This window comes from Malania oleifera, chromosome 12 (assembly GCF_029873635.1).
Source record: "Malania oleifera isolate guangnan ecotype guangnan chromosome 12, ASM2987363v1, whole genome shotgun sequence".
NCBI lineage: Eukaryota > Viridiplantae > Streptophyta > Magnoliopsida > Santalales > Ximeniaceae > Malania > Malania oleifera.
The window spans coordinates 24,794,376-24,818,207 of NC_080428.1; the positions used below are offsets into that span (position 1 = coordinate 24,794,376).

General features: G+C 33.8%; 1 protein-coding gene across 4 annotated transcripts; it reads left to right on the forward strand.

Moving 5' to 3' along the window:
* The first annotated feature begins 4,479 nt into the window (after positions 1-4,479).
* LOC131145002 (F-box/kelch-repeat protein At1g30090) lies at positions 4,480-13,313 on the forward strand. Of its 4 annotated transcripts, XM_058094017.1 has the most exons (5): positions 4,612-4,754; positions 4,899-4,947; positions 5,034-6,607; positions 10,621-10,670; positions 11,621-13,313. In XM_058094017.1, exons 3-5 carry the CDS (start codon positions 5,408-5,410, stop codon positions 11,652-11,654), a joined length of 1,284 nt encoding a protein of 427 aa, XP_057950000.1. In that variant the 5' UTR covers positions 4,612-4,754; positions 4,899-4,947; positions 5,034-5,407; the 3' UTR covers positions 11,655-13,313. The 4 variants fall into 4 exon arrangements, with proteins under 4 accessions (XP_057950001.1, XP_057950002.1, XP_057949998.1 ...); XM_058094015.1 differs by lacking the exon at positions 4,899-4,947 and having other exon boundaries at positions 4,565-4,754; XM_058094019.1 differs by lacking the exons at positions 10,621-10,670; positions 11,621-13,313 and having other exon boundaries at positions 4,549-4,754; positions 5,034-6,807.
* The last annotated feature ends 10,519 nt before the right edge of the window (positions 13,314-23,832 follow it).

Here is a 23,832-nt window from a genome sequence, read left to right on the forward strand (position 1 = left end):
ATATTGATTAAGAGAAATTCTCTGAAAATCCCAAATCCTATAATACTCATATTTAATCCCCATTCACTCATGCTTATCTTCTTCGATCTCTTAAATCTTCTGTAAGTCGATTGAGTGTTTATATTTAATAGGTTTGCTCTCCCATTCATATTTGATTGATTTATTTTCATTTAGAGCTAAACCTAAGTATTCTTAGGAGACTTTGTTAATAAGTCTATCCTAAGAAGACTTTGATAGATCTTCTAAGATTTGCACCTTCATTGCAACATCTTAAGAAGATTGTATTTGTTTTTGGTTGCAAAACATTTTCAAAATACATTCAAATATCTAGTGTGCTTTGTCTTGATAAATCTTTAAAGAGATATTTATTTGTGTGAGAAAAATCTTTGTTGCAATATTCATTGATTTATATCCATAGTTGAATACAAAGATTAAACTCCTTTTGCAAACCAAACTTATACATTGCTAGAGCTTCATATACATATACATATTGAGAAAACTTGTTGATTGAAATATATGAAGTTTGGATAATATCTTTGTTTGAACACTTAGATTGAATAGCCTGTGATACAAAGATCATTTAGGTTTGCACTCTCACGTACTCATTACAACGATAGTAAATCTATTTGAGAGTTGACATCTTAGACCACATTGAGCTTACATATTGAATCATATTGTAGTGTTTGTAATTGCGCGTATTTGGGTACACATCCGCTTTACTTGAAAGCCTATTCATTATACCATTTGATTGTATTTCAAATACTATTATATTTTCAGGCACGGGCCTGAAGAGGGAGACTAGCCCTGTAATAGTCCCGGATTGGCTTAGACCCAGTTAGGAAAGCTAGGTGCGTCGTCCTGTTAAGGCGTGTAGGTTGAGGTCAGCCCCGCTAATTGACCTGGTTAAGGTTGAGGTCAGCCCTGTGTTAATTTGACCTGGTTGTAAACAGTACCGCTCCACCCTTAAGTGAGCTATTAGTGGAATCCTTCAGCTTGCGAGCTTGAGGCGAGGACGTAGGCACGATTGGCCGAACCCCGATAACATATCGTGTGTTCATTTATATTTCCGCACTTTATATTTACCGCACATGAATGTTATGGGTGAATGATGCGTATGACTTAAATTTCACATTATACTTATCTACGCATTTGGAAATTGAATAGGCAGACCCTAGGTTGTGTATATACTGCTGTTTATCCGGTTCAACCTAGGTGATAAATTTTAAAATTCCAATTCACCCCCCCTCTTGGGAATACACCAATTCTAACACATTGTTATTGCAAGTTATCTAAACCTAGATTTTGTGTGTAAAATCCGTTTTCAAAAAGCTAGTACTTCAAACAACTCCATTATGTCTTGAATATTAAAATACATTATTGAGTTTGTTTGCGTTGAACTTGCTTAGCATATTTTGAAACTCTAATATGATATTGTATTATTCACATAGTGTGTTTCAAATATTGCGTGGATATACACTCTAGATCACAACTGAAAACCTATATGTGATTGAGTGTTTAGCACACATTAGAGCACTGAGCATATTTACATATCATTCATACTTGCATTATTGATTAAGCTGTATTGGTGCACACATATGCTTGTCTAGAAGCGAATTTTCGTGTACACATTTTATACACATTGGTTGTATTCCAGGCACGGACCTGAAGAGGGAGACTAACCCTGTGGAATAGTCACAGATTAGTTTAGACCCAGTTAAGAAAGTTAGGTGTGTCATCCTGTTAAGGCGTGTTGGTTGAGGTCAGCCCCTTGAATTGACTTGGTTTTATTAAGTGCCACTCCACCCGTTTAAGTGAGCATTATAGTGGTAATCCTTGTGCTGGTGTGGCCAAGGTGGGGACATAGGCACAGTTGGCTAAACCCCGATAACATATCGTGCATGTTCTTTACATTTCCGCACTTGACCTTTATTGCACGTGTATGTTTATTTGTTGATTGTGTAGACTGACCCTAGGTTGGATTGTACTATTGACAAAACCAATTAACCTAGGCGATAAATTTTAAATACCCAAATCACCCCCCTTTTGGGATTGCACCAAATCTATCAGTTAAAAATTCTTCTAAAGTCATACTATAATTTTTGGTGACATTATGTTTAGATGACGTCTTTTGCTAATGTCAAAAGAGGGAGAATTATAAGCAAAATGGTTATTAATATGATCAAAATGGATATTATGTAGATGACGCCTTTTGCTGATGTCAAAAGGGGGAGAATTATAAGCAAAATGGTTATTAATATGATAAAAAATGGGAGAACTAAATTTTGGAGAATTACTATGAGCAAAATACTTTTGAATTCTAAGTGAAAATGGGGAGAATTATTATTAGTATAATTATACACAAAATACATTTTGAAAGCTAATCAAAATTAAGCTTAAACGACTATAACTTAAAATATTATAAGTTTTAATCTCAATATGCCTAACATACTTTACATTGCTTATTCATATTTATGCATATTATGAGGGGGAGCCTTGTCAAGGCTACCTCATTTTGCTCCTTGTTGGCTTTTTTAGATTTCATCTCATTTTGATAATGACAAACCAAGGTATCTAATTGTGCTACTAAGTGTGTTCACAGGTATTAAGGTATTAAACACAATAAAATTTGCAAATTGGAAAGCCATGAAGCATATAAGACGATGTTATTTTGTTATGAACATGGAGCTTATAAAGACCAAGCTTGAAGACTATAACTATGATTATGAAGCTCATAAAGTCCAAGTTTGAAGAATTACAAGAATTTAATTCATGTATTTTGCAAATAAGACCTATGTGAGTACACTATCATTGATTATGTGAAGAAATTCATATGTGATCTTAGTTGGACCCTAGGCATTCTATATTTTATTGAAACTCATTTTATAAATGTGTAAAAATTATTTTAAAGTGTTAAAATCATTTTTGGAATGAAAATCCCCAAAATAAGATTCTCCAAATCCTTTTTTTTTTTTTTCCACTGCTGCCTTGATGTGCGATTTTCTCTATCTATGACTTTTCATATTCAAACATCTTCAACACGAAAGTAGTGGAATTTGTTCTTAGCTTTCTTTTGATACCTAGAGCACCCTTTTTGGAGTTCTCTATCAAAAGTTATGGTTCAAATACTGAAGGGTGTTTCAAGAAAATCAAGACTGAATTTTCCTAGAAATTTGGGCAACTGAGTCCTAAATTTGGTTGACCGAACCGTGTAGTAGAAAGCTGCAACGGCTAGAAAACAGTTAGTTTTGAATGTAATAAATTATCTTTTAAAGCTCAAGGGTCATAAAACGGTTAGTTCATTATCTTGCCTATAAACACAAGTTTCTAACTTGTTTTAGAACATGAGAAAAGAGTGATATACATTTATCATACACATCCAAGTTTTTTACCTTTGTTGTAAAATCTTTTCAAGCACTTTGCAAAGTCTTTGTTTATCTTTCACTCATACTCTATTGAGAGTGTATTAGTGTGATTTTTTATTATAGTTATCCGCTCAAGTTTGGAGCATTCTTTGTAAAAGAGAGAAGCATCTCTACCGAAATAAGGAGATAGGTAACTCCGCCTATTAAAGAAGAGATTGTGAAGGCTTCTCGGTCTACTAAAAGAGAGAGGTTTTCTCCACCCATTGAAGGAATATATAGTGGAATCTTCAAGTGGGTTACTTGAGGCAAAGATGTAGGCAAGAATTGCCGAACCTTGTAAAAATGTGGGTTTTATTCTCTCTTACCTAATCTCTTTAAATTTAACACACTTATATTTGCTTATATTTGTTGTGATTGTTAATTGCAAATGCTCATTTAGATCACGTGCTTAAGTTGTGGTTAAATTTGTGAAAACATTATCATTAAATTTTTAAATACCCAATTCACCCCCCTCTTAGGACTACATCTTTTCTTACAATATTTCCACAAAAACCTGCATATTATCTCCAATAATATAAAGGAGATTTTCCTTTAGTGTCAAATTTTACAAATGCCAACTTACTCCTATATAAATATTTTTTTAGTTTTTAAAAGAAACTAATAATTGTGATATAAATGTCGCTAATATTATTAAGGAGATTCTCCTTCAATGTTATTTTTCACAAATGCCAACGTTATTTCTATATAAATATCTTTTAATTTTTTTAAAAAAGTTAATAGCTAAAGATATATACATAAAAAAGAGAAAACTCAATCCCTAAAAATAAAGTCAATTTAAAACACTGGTATAATTAATTATCCTAAAATATCTTTATAATTAACTTTAATATTCTTTTAAAAAAAAATTAAATAATTTTAATTATTAATTATTTTTAAAAATAAATATAAAGTTTTAGAGAAAAACATGTACATGGTGGCTAGCCATGACTTTATGAGAATATTTTTTGTTTTTATGCCGGAAACCGTGGAGTTACACTAATACAATATAACGGATCTAATGTCTGAGGAACGGCGTTACACTAATACAATATAACGGATCTAATGTCTGAGGAACGGCGACGTGCAGACGCGGGATTGGCGCGTGACTAAGGCTTCACATCAACTACGGAATTGTAAAACGCTCCCCATCCACGCCAAGCGTTGGATAATACTTGGCTACAACCAAAAGCCATGTTTGCCACAGAGCATGGAGAGGTTGGAATCATAGTAACTCGTGAGATTCTCGCTGTGTAAGAGGAGCAGAACAGTATTCTTAATAGCCCTTCTAACCCCAAAGTTCTAAAATCTCACTGATTCACCATTTTATGCCAGTTTTCGAGCAATTTTTTGTCGGTGAGTTCATGATTTTAAATTTCATTTTCTGTGTTCTCCTTTCTAGTAGGTTGATTTAGTGTTTAGATTGAATAGAACAACATCCCTTGTGGGAACGCTCCTCTCGGTTTGTGCTGACTGCAAATAACACCTTTTTTTCTTTAGAAATTTGAGAACTGGGCTTTTGTGGGTCTCTCTCATTCTTGAATAATAGGTAAAATAGATGAGGAGGTAGGCTGTTTCTGTGGTGTGGCCATCTGAGATTTTTTGTTTAATGCCTTTCGGTTTTTCTCTTCGCAGGCGAGCTGGATTATATCATTTTGGACTCTCGAAGTTGTAAATCGTAGATGGGGTTTCATGTTTTTGTAGTGTTTTCTGTGTTTCGTGAATAGTGTGTTGTGGAGTGGCAGAGTAGTTTTTAATCAAGGAATCGGTGTCTGTAGTTTTAGTTTGTATTTGGGGATTCTTCTGTTTGAACAAAATACTGTGAAAGAATGAATCATGGAAAAGGTATATATGAAGTTCAGATTTGATTCATGAATTCGGGATTTGAGTATGTGTTGTGGCGCTCTAGAAAACTTGTGTAGCATAGACTAGAAATCACATATTGGATCAAAGGCTTCATAGTTAGTTTCTGTCCAAGGGTTTTGGCTTTGGGCCTAGCTAAGAGCAAGATGCAGCGGGTTCGAATTTCATCCCACCAAGCGCCTGTGCACAAGCTGGGGGATTCTCAAATGACATTATCCCCAAAGTTCCGGCTAGCTGTAATCCAATCGTCTTTGCTAAATCCTTCCCCAGAGCTTGAACTGTCCCTCAGGGGAGAACCCCTTATTCCTGGCCTTCCAGATGATGTTGCTCTCAACTGTCTCCTCAGGCTTCCAGTCCAAAGCCATGCCATGTGCAGAGCTGTGTGTAGGCGGTGGCATCTGTTGTTTAGTAGGCAACAGTTTTTCACCCGAAGAAAGGAAATGGGATTTAAAGTCCCATGGATATTTGTTTTTGCCTTCCATAAATGCACTGGAAAGATTCAGTGGCAGGTTCTTGACCTTACCCACTTCTCTTGGCACACTATCCCTGCAATGCCTTGTAAGGACAAGGTCTGCCTCCATGGAGTTAGGTGTGTTTCGATCCCCCATGATGGTGCGCTCTATGTTTGTGGTGGTATGGTATCGGATGTGGACTGTCCCCTTGATTTGGTGTTGAAATACGAAATGCAGAAAAATCGTTGGACCGTCATGAACCAGATGATTACTGCTAGGTCATCTTTTGCAAGTGGAGTGATTGATGGGATGATTTATGTGGCAGGAGGAAACAGCTCGGATCTCTTTGAGCTCAACTCTGCTGAAGTTCTGGACCCCATTAAGGGGACTTGGCGCCCCATTGCAAGTATGGGAACAAATATGGCCTCCTATGATGCAGCAGTCCTCAATGGGAAACTTCTTGTGACGGAAGGCTGGTTGTGGCCTTTCTATGTCTCTCCCAGGGGTCAGGTTTATGACCCACAAACCAATAATTGGGAAAATATGGCTGTTGGCCTGAAAGAAGGCTGGACTGGTTCAAGTGTTGTGATTCATGGGCATTTGTTTGTTGTTTCAGAGCATGAGAGAATGAAAGTAAAGGTCTATAACATGGATACTGATTCTTGGGAAACAGTTGCAGGGCCGCCTTTACCAGAGCAGATTTGCAGGCCTTTCTCTGTGAATGCTTGTGACTGCAGGATCTATGTTGTGGGTCGGAATCTTCATGTTGCTGTTGGTCATATCAGGAGGCAGAATCTAAAAGGCACTTATGAACGGAAGTGGAACTTCTCTGTTCGATGGCATGTAATTGATGCACCAGAAGCCTTCTCTGACTTGACGCCCTCGAGTACTCAGGTTCTTTTTGCTTAGCTATTCAGTTTTCATCTGGGATTGTGTTTTGCTTGCTGTGGAATAAATTGTAATTGTATTAAATATTCTAAATAGCTTAGGTGTAATGGCCATGTTGACAAGGCTCTTTTATTTACTGATTAGGAGAAGCAAGTGTGAGTTTCTGTGAGATTAAAAAATATTCACCTTTATGCATGTCTTTTTCCCTGATGATGGTCTATCTATGATGTTATTATTATAGCTCTTCGCCTTTAGTTTTGATTTCAATGAATGTTATTTTATTACTTCAATCTGGTTTGTAACTTGGCTTTATTGCGTTGCTTTTCAAATTGTGAGTTGGTCAATATTGAATCAAAACTGTTTCCCAGAAATGAGTTGGATAAAATGAAGTTGTCCATACTGTTTTAGTTGCTCAAACCAGAACCATTTACCTCAATACAAACAATTATGGTTGCTTGGGCCATAGACATTGCCCAGATTGCATACAATAGAAAATGAAACTTAGAATAGCTTTCCAATACATTGGTGATGTTGCATATGCAGAGGAGCTTGATGATCTCAATTTATTTTGATCTTGATGGCACCTTTGTAGGTAGCTGGAGTCAAATGTGAGTGAGCACTTTTCAAATGCTATAGTTTCAAAATAAATCATAGTTATTCAGTGTTGTAAATTATCATATCCAAAGGAATATGGATATCACATGTTATAATACATAAAAAACTTGTGACAATTATGATTAACATGGAGTTTGGTATAAAGGAATGCATAGTGAAAATGTGATGAAGATGCAAGTTTTGCCAAAATGGTCCGAAGCATTCCAAGATGTCTATGTTTCAATAAAAAGTTTATTGAGAATAAAACAAATTTTTTCTAAATTTTGATATTTCATAATATTGTCATAATGACTAATGAGGAATATCAATGTGCATATAATAACAATAAAATAACCACTGCATAGTATTCTCATGAATTTATAATTACATATCTCAATAATAAAACAATGAAAGTAGCATAAGCTCTCCCGATCCCAAAACACTGAAAGACTTAATTAACTAAATCTCATATGAGTTTTATGAGTCATGCCTTTAATGGATCTGCAGTTAAAGGGTTAGTGGTTACATGCTTAGTGTAATTTTGAAATTCTTTAAATTTCTTCTTATAAACAAATATGTTTTGTTAATATACTTTGAACCTAAAGAACCTTTGTTACAAGAGACGAAAACAAATATATCCAAAAATATCATGAGCAGCCTTGAAATAGGATCGACAATATGAAGCTCTAAGAGAAAATTGCATTACCACATCTAGAAGTTGAGGTGGTTTTTAGTATCTATCCTAACACTATTTTATGAAGCAACTCTTCCTACCATCATAAATACACATCTAGAAGTGTACTTCCCATAATCTAGGTAACCAACATAATTAGCATCAAAACATCTAAACACCCTGAGGTGACCACATGGGCTGAAATCTTTGTTATCTTGTAAATGTCACACACAATTTTCAACGACTCACTCCAAGATCACATAGTATCTCTTTGAATACTAACTGCATTAACAATATCAAAATGTATTGATACTTGGACGGATTTTAAGATTTACACTTTCTACACTTAACCCCTTTTCTTCCCTTATATTTTATAGTATCGCCATTCTAAAGACATTAACTCAAGAGTTTATCACATTTTAAGATTGGTGCATTACAACACATGTTGAGTAAGATAGCATATTCAACCTATCAAAGACTTTATCAATATAGGCTCTCTAACATAAATCAGTTACACCTTAGAATCTTTCATGACAAATCTTTTTACTAAAAAAGAGGGGAGGGGGGGGATCGGACTAATTTAACAACAATATTTAGAGTAAGATGGTTGCTTGCAAGTATATCATCAACCTAAAGCACAAATATAAATAATGCTCCCACTCACTTTTTGTACATACATGAGTTCATGGCATTTTTGTTGAATCTAAAGGAAGGAATAATCTCAACAAATCTAAGATATTAGTGTCTATTAGCATGCTTTAGCCCAAAAATGAAATTTCTCAATTTAGAAATAAGATGCTTCTAGCCATGCACCTCAAATCCTTCCAATATAGATACTCAAACCACATTACCATCCAAAGAGCAATAATGGAGATGTCTTAATAGTCGAAGATGTGATGATTGGCATAAGAACAAAGAAATGCTCCTCTATAAAGACAACAATGTGGGGCTATGAATTCTTACTATCGATGCTATCCTCGATTAAAATAGCATAATTTGACTCATTAACTTTAGTTGTGTTAAAGTGATAATAAAATTGAAAGCCTCTTGAGCCATGATAATTGCTAATAAAATCACTAAATGTTTAGATCAAACTCTTTCAGTTGCTGGTTACAAAGTTCCATACCTTTGCAATCCCAAGAAGTGATTCAATTTAGGCATCTTGCTTGACCACAATTCATATGGCTGTTAGGCATATGATTAAGAATATGTGTAGTAGTTTTTAATACATTATTTCAAGAAAAAAAATTGCAAATTTGAATGATTATACTCACCGTATCCATAAGAGAACGGTTTCAACTATTTGTTGTTTCATTCTAATCATGCACTCTAGGTGCAATGTACTCTAAATGCAATGTCTATTGTGCATTTACCATTTTTGGAGAAATCTAACAAAATATCCATAATTATGTCTAGTTTCAATATTCCTAAAATACTCCTTACTTCCATCTAACCCCAAAATCTTGATCATATTCCTCATCTTCAGCTCAACGGTAACTTCAAGCAATGAAGGCACTAAAAGAATAAGAATTTAATGGATAATTTCCACAAAATCATAAGGAGAGTGTGGTGATAAAACATTTGCAACTTATAGGAGGTGTAAAAATCCTATATCGATTTTATACAAACCATTACACAAACTACCATATTGAATCATTGCAAAGTTATAATACAAAATGGATTTCTCATTACCAAATTGAAAAAGTGCAACCCCATTCATTCCAAAGAAAAGTTAAAATCATATTTAAAATATGCCAGTGTATTTTAAAGTTCAACATATGGCCAGAAACTCATTGAAGTATAACTACTCTTATACGCTCCTCCTTCAACTTGACTATATTCTCCATATTGATCTTCAAGTTTCCTTCATTTGATATCCCAATATTTGAGATTCCTAGTTTGAAGGCACTTAAAAAGTCAAACATTTTATGCATAATAAGATGATAAAACATATGCAGTTACTAATGGTAATAGGAATAGTAATGGTCACAAATGTTATGTGTCGCAAATATTTATGTAAAAAAATCTAAAACCCCTTAGTCCCTAGTAGCCCATTGATTGTAGTTCTAATTGTGAGTTTTCCTTCATTAAATCAAACATCAATCTAAATCTAGAAAACAAAAAATAGATCAAGTACATCTTCCTTAATCAATCCCGTAGTTCTCTCTAAAAATATGCCCTAAATGTCTATACCCTCACAAGAAAGAGTTTTTGTTAACTATGATTCCTTTGGGACCAGCAACAATATTCATAATAGAAGACAAAACAAGAGAATAGCAAATACGAGTCTAGATAAACTTTATACAAACTATTTCATGAAATGTCAAATCCAACCATAGTAAAATTGTAATGCATAAAACTTTTCCATTACCAAAAAAAAAAAAGACAACCCCATCTTTTCCAAAGAGAATAGAAATCAAATTCCTCATTATGGAGGTACTTAAGGTTGTGTTCATAAAATTCAAAGCATGACCTAATTGAAGTCCAATTACTCCTATTTGCTCCATCTTCACTTTTACTAGATTCTTTTTATTTCTATTCAATATTCTTTTACATGGTATCTTAACTTTTGAATATCTTGCAAGAAGTATGTAGTGTGAATTGTTGCACCAGTACATTTCTTATTAAACATGTTCATAAATTTTTATTTGTCAACTAGTTTACATCCAATAACATTTTCTTTATAAGTTGTCTACCTTAAGCCCAAGTGATTATGCAATCTTCTCACTATTTTTCCCTTTTCCTTTAATAGCTCATTGTTGACATCAGGTTTTGTGGATCTGCTTGGAATGCCAATATTTGGTAACCATTTTAAAATTAATGTAAACTTCCAAATCATTGATTCATCTAAATTGTCTTTTTCTTTATTTTATTTTTCATTTTTTCGCCACTTTATTTTAATTTTTGAAAAGAAAAAATAAAGGAAAATATTTTAAAAGGAGACTAATTAGGAGACTACATTTGTGAATAGGGAATATAATACTTTAAATTCTTTTTTAATTAAATACTAGCACTCTAAATCACCCATTCCTTTTAATGGTTATCGTGCTTACCTTGTGTGTGTGTGTGTGTGTACATCCCATTTTGAAATAATCTTCTAGAAACAAACTTTTGAAGTTTTGGAAAATATGAAATTCATTTTTTGAAAACCAAGGAGTCGACCGCCTACAAAGGCTAATTGACCGCCCTTCGCTTTCTTGCATTCCTTTTGGTGTTCATTTTAGAAAGTTATCCCATCCTTACCCCTTTAAAAAGGCTTTTATAGAACATGTGCAAAGGACTTAACCTCATAAAAGTCCTACTACTTTAATGTCTAATCAATCAAAACATACAAGACATATATAAATACATACACCATAAAGAAAAGAATAAAGAATTTGGGTTTTTTTTATTTATTTTTTTTTAGCTAGATTTAGAAAGTAAACTTCCTATATCTCAAAAGAGGAATCAAACCATCTGTAGTTTCCAAAAAAAATGTTTTTAATGTAAGTTTAAAAATATTTTTAGGGTTATTTTATAAGAAAACATTTGAATTTACATGATTTGATTTCCTTAAGAGGAAAATCATAAAACTCTACTTGAAATCTCTCAAGCTATTTTTTCAAAAAAAAAAACTTTTTAATCCGTTCAATATCCACATCATAAATGGTTCATTAAAAATGTTTACTTTTTGAGTTCAATCCCATTTTGATAATTACAAACCATCTGGATCTTATGTGTGTATTTAATGTTTGAACATGATTGCAATTCAGCACACATAAGGTAAAGGGGAAATGGAAACCATGAAGAACTTAAAGCACATTTCGTTTGGCGTATTCCATGAAGAGTTGAAGAGCAAGGAAGTGAAGACATTCATTTTTCTGTTGTAAATGCATTTAGATTTGATTGTAATATTGCATGTCTTGCATGATATGTTGAAAGCTCAATGGACCATAGACTGACCGTAGAAAGACCTTAGGACATAAGATTCTTTCATGCAAATTTTTTTTCATAAATGATAAAATCATATAAAGGTTTTGAAATAGTTTTGATGTCAAAAAGAGGCTAAAACTCAGTTTTTCAAAGTGCCTAGTTGACCGGCTTGTAAAGCCCTGTCGACCGACAATAACACATGGCCAGAATTTCGATTCTGTTAAGGCCTCAGTCGACCAACCCTTGAGGGCCTAATTAGCCTCAGTCGACCAATCTAATGATTTGGCAGACCGGATCTTGAGCCCCAATCGGCCGAACCTAGGTGATTTGAATTTTGCCTTGGCCTGGTTGAACGGAGCCACTACCAGTCGATCGAACCTCTCGGGTTCAGGCAATTTTGAGCTCCCAACAGTCGGAAATTTCAAAATAAAATATTATTTTATCCCTCCAACAGTCAGATAACGATCATAATTTGAAAAACACTATAAATACCTTGCCCAATGCTTTTAAAATGGTTGTTGAGCATATCATCTTATATTCTACATATTTTTGGGCATTTCGATTTAAAATCAAAGGGCATTTTCTCTCTTCTATTCTCCTCATCTTGAAAAGTCAATTTTTGAGAGAGAAATCCTAAGTTCTCCTACTTCTTTCTTTGAAAACCTTTTTGGAGAATCCATTTTGTTGCAAGAAAATATTGAGCTTTAAATTTCACTCATCCTATCAAAAAGTAAAGAGCATTTTTACTCATTAATTCTTTCATTTGAAAATTATTTCTTGAGAGCAAAAATCAAATTTCTCCTAACATCATTTATTGCTAAAATTTTGTGAGAGAAATCATTTATTATATTTGAATATTTGAGCATTTATTTTCAGACACATTTTACTTAAAGATCATCTTTCTTATTATTTGCAAAAAGGCTTTGAGAACTAAACCCTAGCTTCTTTTACATACTTATATTGAAAAATATCTTTGGAGAAATATTTATTAGGGTTGAATCTTTGAAGTATATATCATATACATCTTATTCAAAGATTACAAAAATATTATTGTGAAAAATACACATACTCTACTGAGCTTTACTTCATATCTTGTGAAAGTGTTTTAGACTTTATGTTGTACATCTCTGCTTATCATAGAAGCATTTTATTTGTACACAAATTAATTTTTATCATCTTTGTATCCCTGCAGTTCAGGTAGTGAACCATGTGTTAGGCGTAGGGTAATGCTTGAAGAGGAGGGTTCCATCTTGTAAGGAGTGTGCCAGGCGTGTGGTATCGTCTAAAGAGGGAGACTCCACCCTATAAGGAGATTTGTAAATGACTTTGCTCCACCTGGTTAAGTGAGTAGTATAGTGGAATCCTCAAGTGAGTCGCCTTGAAGCAAGGATGTAGGCGGGTACAACTGAACCTCGTAAAAATCTGCGTTTGTACTCTCTTTTTTCTCTACGCTATTTACTTTCCACACTTGTATGCCTATATTTAATTTAATTGTGAATGTTATATTTGTTTTAAATATCCGCGTACTTGTTTATTTGGGGGATTTGAGATTGTTTGAAAAACCATAGGTTTAAGTTACTGGTTATGATTTCAAAATTAGGACTTATTTGACCTAGAATTTTTAAATACCCAATTCACCCCCTCCCCCCTCTTAGGAATACACCATTCCTCACAAAAAAGTTAAATTTTCTAAAAGATATGTTTGGTTTATTTTAAAGGAAAATCATAGAATCATTTTGAAAAAAAAAATGTTGATTTTTGGAGGGAGAACCACAAATGTGACTTGACATGATTTAAAAATATTAGAGAACATCCAAACGCCACTTCATGAATGCATGACTCCAAACAATTTGAATACTTTGCAAAAACTTGAATTTTTTTTATGAAAACTCATGCAAATCCATTTGTTTTGATGAAAAAATTAATTTTTTGGAGAAAACCCACAAAAACTTTAATAAAAGAACAATCAAAATTAGTCAAGTGTGTTTTACCATGTGTAGAAACACAAAAGGCTTGAAAACCCAAAGGGAATCAAGAGAGAGTACAAAAAGAACACTTTCGAGATTTGGCAGTCAACCACTTAAGCAAGATCGATCTATTGCTTGTAGTCAATGATTATATTTTCAAAAAGGAAAGGGGTCAGTAAATTGCTTGAACATAAACTTGGAATTTTGGCATTTGAACATGCTTCTTTCTATGAAATCTTGATAGAAACATATTCTGTAATATCTAGTAGGCATTTTTGACATGGAATAATGAAGAAATCATGAAACATAAATAAATACATTTAAGAAAACATAAAAATGCTTTAACATGTCAAAATTCACTAAATAAGTAGAAGTGAATGAAGTAAAAGGTTAGACACCAACCTCTTAGAAAAATGAACCTCTATAGATTAAGTGGAAGGTTGCTCACTTTGCATCACACCCCCAAAATCCCTTTCAAAAGAAGAGGATTGTGGTTTCTCTTTCTTCTTTTCTTCAAATGAAAACCCCATATAACCCACAAACATGCCTTGAAATCCTTCCCTTGCTCCAACTTAGATTGCCATAACCTCTCTCGAAGGTTCTTTTATAAACCTTCAATTTAAGGGAGGAAAAAAACTTTTTGAATTTGAATTTTGAAAACTTAAATTTGAAATAACTATCAATAACCACTAACCATCAACAACTAATGTTGGAGGTTAACATGTGGCATTAATGGAAATATGGTCAACCCAGAATCTCTAGCCAATTACATGCAAAACAAGTCAAAATTTTGAATATCGGTTGGACTAGTCGACCGTCTTCAAAAACTAGTCGACCACCTATGGGCGGCGCCAATGACTATTTTTAGAGGGAAGGCCAGCCAACCCCCCTAAGAGGCCGATCAACTACCTTGTGAAGAAATTGTTATGTTTCTCTTTATTTTCCTTTGATTTTTATATCTTCATTTGGGTTAAATTTGTTTGGTCAAAAAATGACTATCAATAGCAGCCCTTTTTACTAACATCTTTGAATTAAGATATTAGGATAAGATAAAGATGTCATTTTTTTACCAAACTCCAATAAAAGGGATATAAATTGCTCCTTTGTGCCTATTGATACCCATTTTTGATTGGACCCTATTTGCACTAATTAGCATGCATAAGAAAGGTTTTAAACCTTTTTGTGTATACATAATCTTAATTGTGTTTTTGAGGTCCCTTGGGGCCTCAATTGGACAATTTGGGCCTTTATTCAAGTTAAGTTAGCCTATCTTGGGCTAGCACAACCCTTTAGGTATCTCCAAACACCTTAAAGGGGAACAAAGCAATTTTTCCTTGCACCTAGGGATGCTTTGGGAATTTTTTAATTTTTTAACCCCAGCCCATTTTGCCTATAAATAGGAGTCTAGGATGGGGAGAGAACACACGCTAAAGGAAGTTTGCACATGAGAGAGAGAGAGAGAGAGAGAGAGCACACTCTTGGACTTACATTCATGAGCTTACACATAAAAAATGGTGGGGACAAGAGACTACATTAAGTAGAGGGATAAAGAAAGAAATCTATGTTCATCCTTCGAGAAAGAACGTATGAAGAAAAATAGTGTTTCATACTATCCATTGAATCTTTGTAGACTCAAGGAGCTTGCTTTAATCTCTTGGGTTTTGGAGTGACACATATAAGGAGGGAGTTTGTTGTATATCGATCCTTAAAGCCACTTGGATTTATAAAGTTTCCTTATTCTTTGGAAAGAGCACATACAAGGTATGGTTTTAACATCGTATGCAACTTTTTGTATATTTATCTCGGATAGATCATATATGTCTTAGGATTTGAAAATTCTTTAGTTCATATTTGATATTTGGCATAAATTATTCCATGATAACCATAAAATTTGAATGATTGACATATGCTGGCTTTGAGCTTGTTTGTTTTAGGATTTGAAAATTTTCTTTTCTTTTCTTTTCTTTTCTTTTTTAATTCTTTTCTTTTCAATTCTTATTTAAAATATATTTTTCCAAAGAAAAGGAAAACAATTTAAACATAAAAAATATTTTCCTTTGGCAAATAAAGTGTTTTAGTGACATAATAAAATATTTCATTTAAAAAATTTGAAAAAATGGTAAAAAAAAAAAAAAAAAGGAGAGAAAGGGAGTCTGTAATTGCTTGGTGGGTTTTTGAGAATGAGAAAGGTCATTTGACTTATGCTAATAGCTTGGTTTATTTGTATATTTGATTTATACTTGTTCAACTCCCATTTAGTAGCGTCATTTTTTGGAATTTAATTGACTTGTATTAATTGTTTCATTAATTTGCATATTTAATTTATGCTTAATTTTCTTCCATGATTATTTGCATCATTTATTGCAATTAAATTGACTTTGAATGCACTTTTTGAGACTCATCTTAGAAATTAAGCTATGTTTAACCAGCATAATTTTCATGTCGACTTATAATGTGATAGAAAAGAGAATTCCACCATATGACGACTTTCTCTTTTCCCTCCCTAGGTACAAGACAGCTACCCTTACTTAAGTTCATATGGGTGAATGAGAGTAGGTGATTGTACCACAGGTTTGAAATGCGAAGGGAAAACTTGGAATTCCTCCCTCATTTTTCAAAATGCCACCTTTGCAAAAAAAATTTTTTGATTTGAGTTTAAATTTTTCCTTTTATGGTTGATGATGAAACCTAGTAATATGTTTCAAAATTCTCTTAATTTTTTCAAGTATTCTCTTCTCAAAAGGAAACTTTCCATTTTTTGAATCTTGAATATCTTCTACTTTTATAATCTCTTTCAATAACTAATTGCAAATTGAAAGTATTCCCCATCTCCATAAATTTTTTATTTCAATCAGTAGATTTTTCAATTTCATCACCATTAAATCCTTGATTTTAATACATAATTTCAATTTTCATCCCCATTAAATTCTTGATTTCAATAAGGATTTTTTTCAACTCAATAATTATTAAATTCTCAATTTTAATCTTGGATTTGAACCTTCATCACCTTTAAATTCTTGATTTCAATCAAGAATTTTTAAATTCATCATAATTAAAGTCTCGATTCCAACTAGGATTTAAAACTCACCATTTATAAATTCTTGATTTAGATGATAAAATTTTCAACCTTATCATCATTAAATTCTTAATTTCATTCATGGAACTCATAATCTCCATTAATTATATACTCAGTCAATGCATCTTGTCCATTTAATCCTTAGTTTAAATTGAAATGTCTTAATGATGACTTCCCGTGATCCTTGATTTTGAAATCATATTGGAATTCGTTCATTGAAAATCATAGGTTTTTTTCATCCTTTCCTCTTTTTTCCTTTCTGTTTTCCAAAATCTAGGGTTTCCTAAGGCTAGACCTTTTCAAAACAAGGGGATATCAGGGTTCCTAACCTTCTTGTTTGGGCTCTTGGACGGTGATGTCTTACTAGATGACCTAAAAGGGGAATTTTTCTTCCTTCTCTTTCTACTAGTTAAGGCGCGCACACACACACACACACACACACACAATGGTAATCATTCTTATAAAGGATGTCAACAGGGGTGCTAGTTAACTGATACCCCTTATAATGTTTGGTTAATCACCTTCTTTATGCGCAAATGTACTCCCGAATGTTATACTTGTCATAGACCTTACAAGGTTCTTTCCTTTATTTTCCCTAAACAAATAATGAAGATGTCGACTCCATATTTTCAATATTTTGTATCTTCTTAGAGTCTTTGTCCACCATTTTAACTTCTTGTTTGAGGGAATTGCATTCGTTAGCACACTCTCAAATCAAAATTTTGTGTTGATAGCTTGGTGACTCTACTAGGGACACTCAGAGAGTCGAGCTACTTCTTGTATATGTGTGGTTTTCTTTTTGTTTTCTGATTTCTGGGTTTATAATTGACTCATCTGCATTGTTGGTGTTGTTGAATCTTCTATAGTCAGTTGTCTCCTTGTGATATGTTTGGTTGTATAAATTACGGTGAAAATTGATTTCTTTTATTGTTGTTGTTGTTGTTTTTTTTTTTTTAATTTTTTATGTGATTGTTATAGCTCCCACACACACTATTCACTAGCACTACATGACCTTTATACTTGGGTTCTAACCTACTAGAATTAGGAGAGGGATAGTAGTGAAGACCGCTTGGAGGTGCCGCCCTTTGTATAGGTCTCACAAAATCCGTCACTCAAATTGAACCTTGTCTGCTCAAAGTCTTTAATGACTAAGGACGGGAGACCTTGCTAGCCAATAATGGCATCATCAAGGATAGTCTGGGAGCCTTTACAGTTTTAAGAAATACAGTTGAAGCTTTGCACTAGTACTTGAACTTCACTTCACTCTAATATAGAGCCTACAATGATGAACATGTGAACCTTGCCACGATATTTAGTTAGGACACAAGGAGCCTTATTGTGTCTATTAATTGGTGGGTTGTTATTGTAGAGACCCAGAAAATATAATAGAATTAAAATAAAATAAATAAGGAAAAGAAAAGAAGGAAAATATATTATATGAAGGAGCATCAGCAAGAATTCGTCGACGAACCCAGGGTTCTCGTCGACGAACATCCTTCTAGATCTCGTCGACAAAGTACACATGTCTTGTCGATGAGAAGATACTGAGAGCAGGAAATTTAGGCCATTGAGGGTTCATCGATGAATTCATCATATTTGTCGACAAACACCCATCTTTGACTCATCAACGAGTACACATGTCTCGTCAACAAAGCCACATGGCAGCAGTATATATATGTTAAGAATCAGATTTTCAGCAAATATTTCATTTCTCTCTTCACTTTCTCTCTCTACTTCGGATCTTCCTCCTTCTCTCTTCAGATTCAGCTCTATTTTTCCTCATTTCGACGATCGAAAGTTACCACGATGATCTCGAGGAGATTCTCTACAACTTAACTAGAGCGGATTTCTGATTTGGGGTGCTTGGGCACTATTCCAAAATCAAGGTAAGTTAGTTATTTTAGGGTTTATGTGATTATTTGGTATATGTGAACCTAGGAAAGGTGTAAGATGGTAATATACTGGGGTTTGAGTTGATTAAACTAGGATTAATGCAATTTCAGGGTTTGGAGTTTTGAAAGTCGTAGGCGTGATTTAGGGTTTTCTACAGGCTTCTCAAGAAATAGGTAAGGGAATAGATTAAGTCAGGATTTTTAGAAAAATTTAATGTTTATTATACAGTATATGTTTCAGAAATTTATTTATGAATTAATGTAGTTTTTGGGAATACTGGTGTTGAACAAAGAAAACAAATTTTATAGCATGTAATAGTATAATACAGAATAGAACTCACTCGTGTGGCATAAGTATAAGTTTAATGTTATAACAACATGTTAGAATATGTTATTATTTCATAGAATAAGTATGATTTTACAGTAATTTTTAGAAAGATCATAAACAGTACAAAAGTTAAGATATTTCCAGTATATTATGATGATATAGTTGACGTAGATTTAAGTCGGCGCAAATGTCGTGATAGTATAGCCGGTGTAGATGCCGTGATCAGTTTTAATATGAAAATTTATTGAGAAATTATGAAATGCAGCTTTTTTTCATAACTATGTAAAAGTTAGATTTTATTTCAGAAATATGAAAATGTTATTGATGAACATAAATATATTATGTGAAATGTATTATATAGTAATAGAACCTGGATGGTTACGTATGTTATGAGTACGGTACCGTTTCTAGCTAGTTAGATTGGAGAGAAGGATACCCACTATGTGCCGACTCATTAAAGGTTTGACAAAGAGTAGGATAGGCGGACTAGATTGGTGTATAACTGATAGTGCAACCACACTATTTAGGAAGTGTGGGTCGGAGGCTGATTAGCCCCGAAGTGTAGGTGGTGTGTAGGATACCCACTGCGTACTGATCCGTTAGAGGTTTGATAAAGAGTAGGATGGGCAGACCAGACAGGGTGGACAATTGTGCGTAGTTATGTCATGTTTGACTTAACCTGGTAGGCCAGCCAGCGTTAAGTCCAACCTACGGGCTGCACAACCTGAGTCATGCGGGGTTAATTCATGATTTACATTTATACATCTAGTATAAGAATTTAGTAATATATAGATTTAACAGATGATTTAAATGATATGAAAATTCATTATGTTATAGTAACATTATGTTTAAAAAGTACAGATTTTCATGCATTATCAGTTACAACTTAAGATACATATATAATGATTACATTATTTGCAGTATATGGTTATAACACGATTAAACTCATGTTAGCACATATTGATATTAGTTTATTTCCCTTACTGAGAGGTGTCTCACCCTAGCATTACAAATATTTCAAGAAACCCTAATAGGCGAGTGGAGCGAGCTCCGTGATAGAGGAGTTCGTTGGTATTACCTCAGTTATAGGGTAAGTAATCGAGTTGGAGACAGGATGGATTTTGGGGGTGTATATGTGTATATGTAGAAACAGTGAAACTTTAGTATTGTATATAAGTTAAGTATGTTATAGTTTCCCTGCTTAGATGACATGTATGTATAAACAGGTGAATCCTTGATACCTATGGGTCCAGGTTGACTTTGACTACGTTTTATGGTATCAGAGGGTTATTAGTATGTGAAAAAAAACAATATAGCAAAACTTTGGGGTCATTACAGTTATACTTCGGGGTTATATTATAACTCATTGGGATGAGTGATGTAGAAGATTTAGTTGTGAAATCCTCCATTTCAATTTCATGAAGCGAAGTAATGTGATCCTTGTAGGGCGAAATCCTTCACATGGACCACAAATTTAAGAACTCAAATAACAGTGTAACCTGATATGAGCAATGGTTCCTTTTTCATAGTTGTGGTTGTTGAATTTGAATATTTGTACTAAATTTGATTTTAATTCGTGTATATTCTTTGTGTCCCTTCCTCTGGTTCTAGGCAATATTTTGTACTTAACGCAAGCTTAGCTCATTGCACATAACCTATCATTACCTGACTCAAGACTAAGGAAACGAGTACTCAAGAGGGGCAGTTGGGTGAAGGATATTCCAACAAGAGGATCAAACCTTGAGAAAAATCTTGGCATAATTGATGGCATTAGTGAAAGGAAAGGTTGTAGTGGACCACACTTCTTCATCCTCAATGGAAAGCCATTTGGGAGAGCAACCTCTCAATCTCCCCACCCCTCAAGTACTAGCTACAAAAAAAAAAAAAATTAGACAAGGGATGAATGTTTAGTAAATGACTAAATGGCTTATCTAAAGGAACGTCTAAAAATTATCCAAGGAATACAGGATTATGGGGGAGTGAATTTGAGGAACTATGCTTATTTATTGATTTGAACATGCCCTTTAAGTTCAAAACTCGTAGTTTGACAAATACAATGGAATCAGGTTCTAGAAGACTCATTAGCGGGTGTATGCAAGAAAAATGATGATGCACGCGAAAAAGGTTGTAGTGGACCACACTTCTTCATCCACAATGGAAAACCATTTAGGTGAGCAACCTCTCAATCTCCCCACGCCTCAAGTACTAACTACAAAAAAAAAAAATCAAACAGAGGATGAATGTTTAGTAAATGACTAAATGGCTTATCTAAAGGAACGTCTAAAAATTATCCAAGGAATACAGGATCATGGAGGCAGTGAATTTGAGGAACTATGCTTATTTATTGATTTGAACATGCCCTCTAAGTTCAAAACGTTGTAGTTTGACAAATACAATGAAACCAAGTTCTAGAAGACTCATTAGCAGGTGCATGCAAGAAAAATGATGATGCGTGCGAAAAATCACACAAGTTACTGATACATGTGTTCCATGAAAGGCTCACCAAACTAGCTTTATGATGGTATGTCTCATTAGATAAGAGCATCGTATATTAATGGAAAGACTTAGCAAATGCCTTCCTGATACATTATCATTTTTACATTGATATAGGCTCTATCAAGTTGTAATTCAAAAGCATGGAAAAGAAAAGGATTGAGACATTTTAAGAGTATGCACTGTGTTGGAAAGAGATAGCAGCACAAGTCCAACCACCAATCCACAACAAAGATATGGTGGAGATCTTTTTTGGAACTTTCCAAGGCATATACTCTGACAAGTTACTAAGTCCTAGTCTGACAAAATTCACAAAAATTGTGGTCGTGGGGTAAAAGGTGTAAATGAGCTTGAGGACAGGCAAGTTGTTGGATATGCTGCCATGAATAAAAAAACTCCCTTCTTAAGGAAAGAAGGCAACAAGAAAGAGAATAGTGTTGTGAACAATGCAGGTTGCGATGAAGCATCAAACCAAAACCACACTCCATTGGTCTACCCGCAAGCCACCTATGCCTAATTATAGAACCAAGATGCCTCTAAGATCCCCAAATCCAAGAGAGAATTTAGTATCTTACCTCTCCCACTCCCCGAGTTGTATCAAAAGTTATTTGCTCAAGGCAGAATTGCCCCTGTCCTTCTAAAGTCTGATCCTCTCAAAAGTGGCACAACCCAAATGTAACTTGTGAGTTCTACATAAATTCCCTAAGATATTCCACTGAGAACTGCATTATATTGAAGCACAAGATACAAGATTTGATTGATGCTAGTGTATAGACGTTCTAGATTAAGGAAGAAGAAAATTTGAATGTCAAGATCAATTTGCTTCTAAATCATAGGGGTTTAGTTGTAAATAGTCTAGATATGGCATATTGATCTCAAATGAAGAATGTTTGATTCATTTACTTTTGATATTTTACACCTTTATGTAGTTGTTCAATTGTTAACTATTTTCCTTATCACTAGGAGCTTACCCCTCATTGAATTTTTTTTTTTTCAATAAGTAAACATATATTTTTTTTTAAAATTGAATGAGTCGGATGTAATTTCCTTCCTTTTTAAATCCAAAGAATGTCTTTATTATTATCTATTTGTCTATCTTGTGGAATATTTTCATGGGATTGCTCTTTTTTTTTTTTTTTTTTAAAGCATGTATGCCTTTTTTGGCTATACTTTCTGCATGACTATCACTTTGCACCCTATAAGACAATATAAATTACAATAATAGAACCTTGAACCATCCATAGAGGGTGGGAAAATGTTGAATTTCTAGTAGGGCTCCTCAACCTAGCTAGAAGAAGGAAAAATGGTGTCCCACTAATGATACACCAAAAAATTTGAAGAGAAGGACTAATGGTACTTTCATAAGATGATTCTATTAAGAATCTTCACCAAATATACAATAAAGGCACATTCAAAGATCTTATGCAGGTCCAAATTAGATTATACAAGTTGTTGGATTTCATTACTTTGAAGTGTGAATCTATGAGGGATGACCATGTTTGGCAACTAATCATCCTACATCATCCCTTTTAAAATATGTTATCCTTTGTAATCTAATTGAGCCTTTTGTGATGATTTTTTAGTGTGGTCCCAAAATTATATTATTATTTCTGCATGTGCTTCAAATTTTAACTGGAAAGGATGAGATCTGAGATGACAAGAGATCCTCATTTCAACTATCCTCATATTGAAACATCCTATTGCTTACACCTTTTGAGCATGTATTATCCTTTCATGAAAACTTGGTCCAAGGATCACCCCCACATTGGGGCAATGCAAGGCTCTCCAACACTAGGGTAGTTTTTATTTTGATGAAAAATGAAAGAAATGGAAAAGGAAGATTAAAAGTGGGGGGGGGGGGGATTAATAAAAAGGCTGTGAACAAGCAAACAATAGGCAAAGGTCAAAAGGAGAATGTAAGGGAAAATAGACCAAATGATCAAAGTTGAGGAAGTAAAAGAAAAAGGGTGATTCTTGACCATCATCAACATTCTGGAAATTTGTTTTAAGCCTATAATACCTTTTCTTGTTCTACCCCAAACCCTAGCCTCATTACAACAAAAAATAAAGTCCTTTTAGATTGGATTTGTTATTTTATTTTATTTTTCCTAGTCAATAGGTACGTAGGGAATTTCTTACTCAATAATAGGTTTAGTCGAAACTATCACCGTTTAAGAGCATTGGAGCTTATGAACATTGGTGAATTTTAAGTATATCATCCTTTCATTTTTGAAAGGTTTGTAGTCCTTGTCCATGTTTTGTCCTATTGAAAGTCCATCTAGAGATTCATATTTTT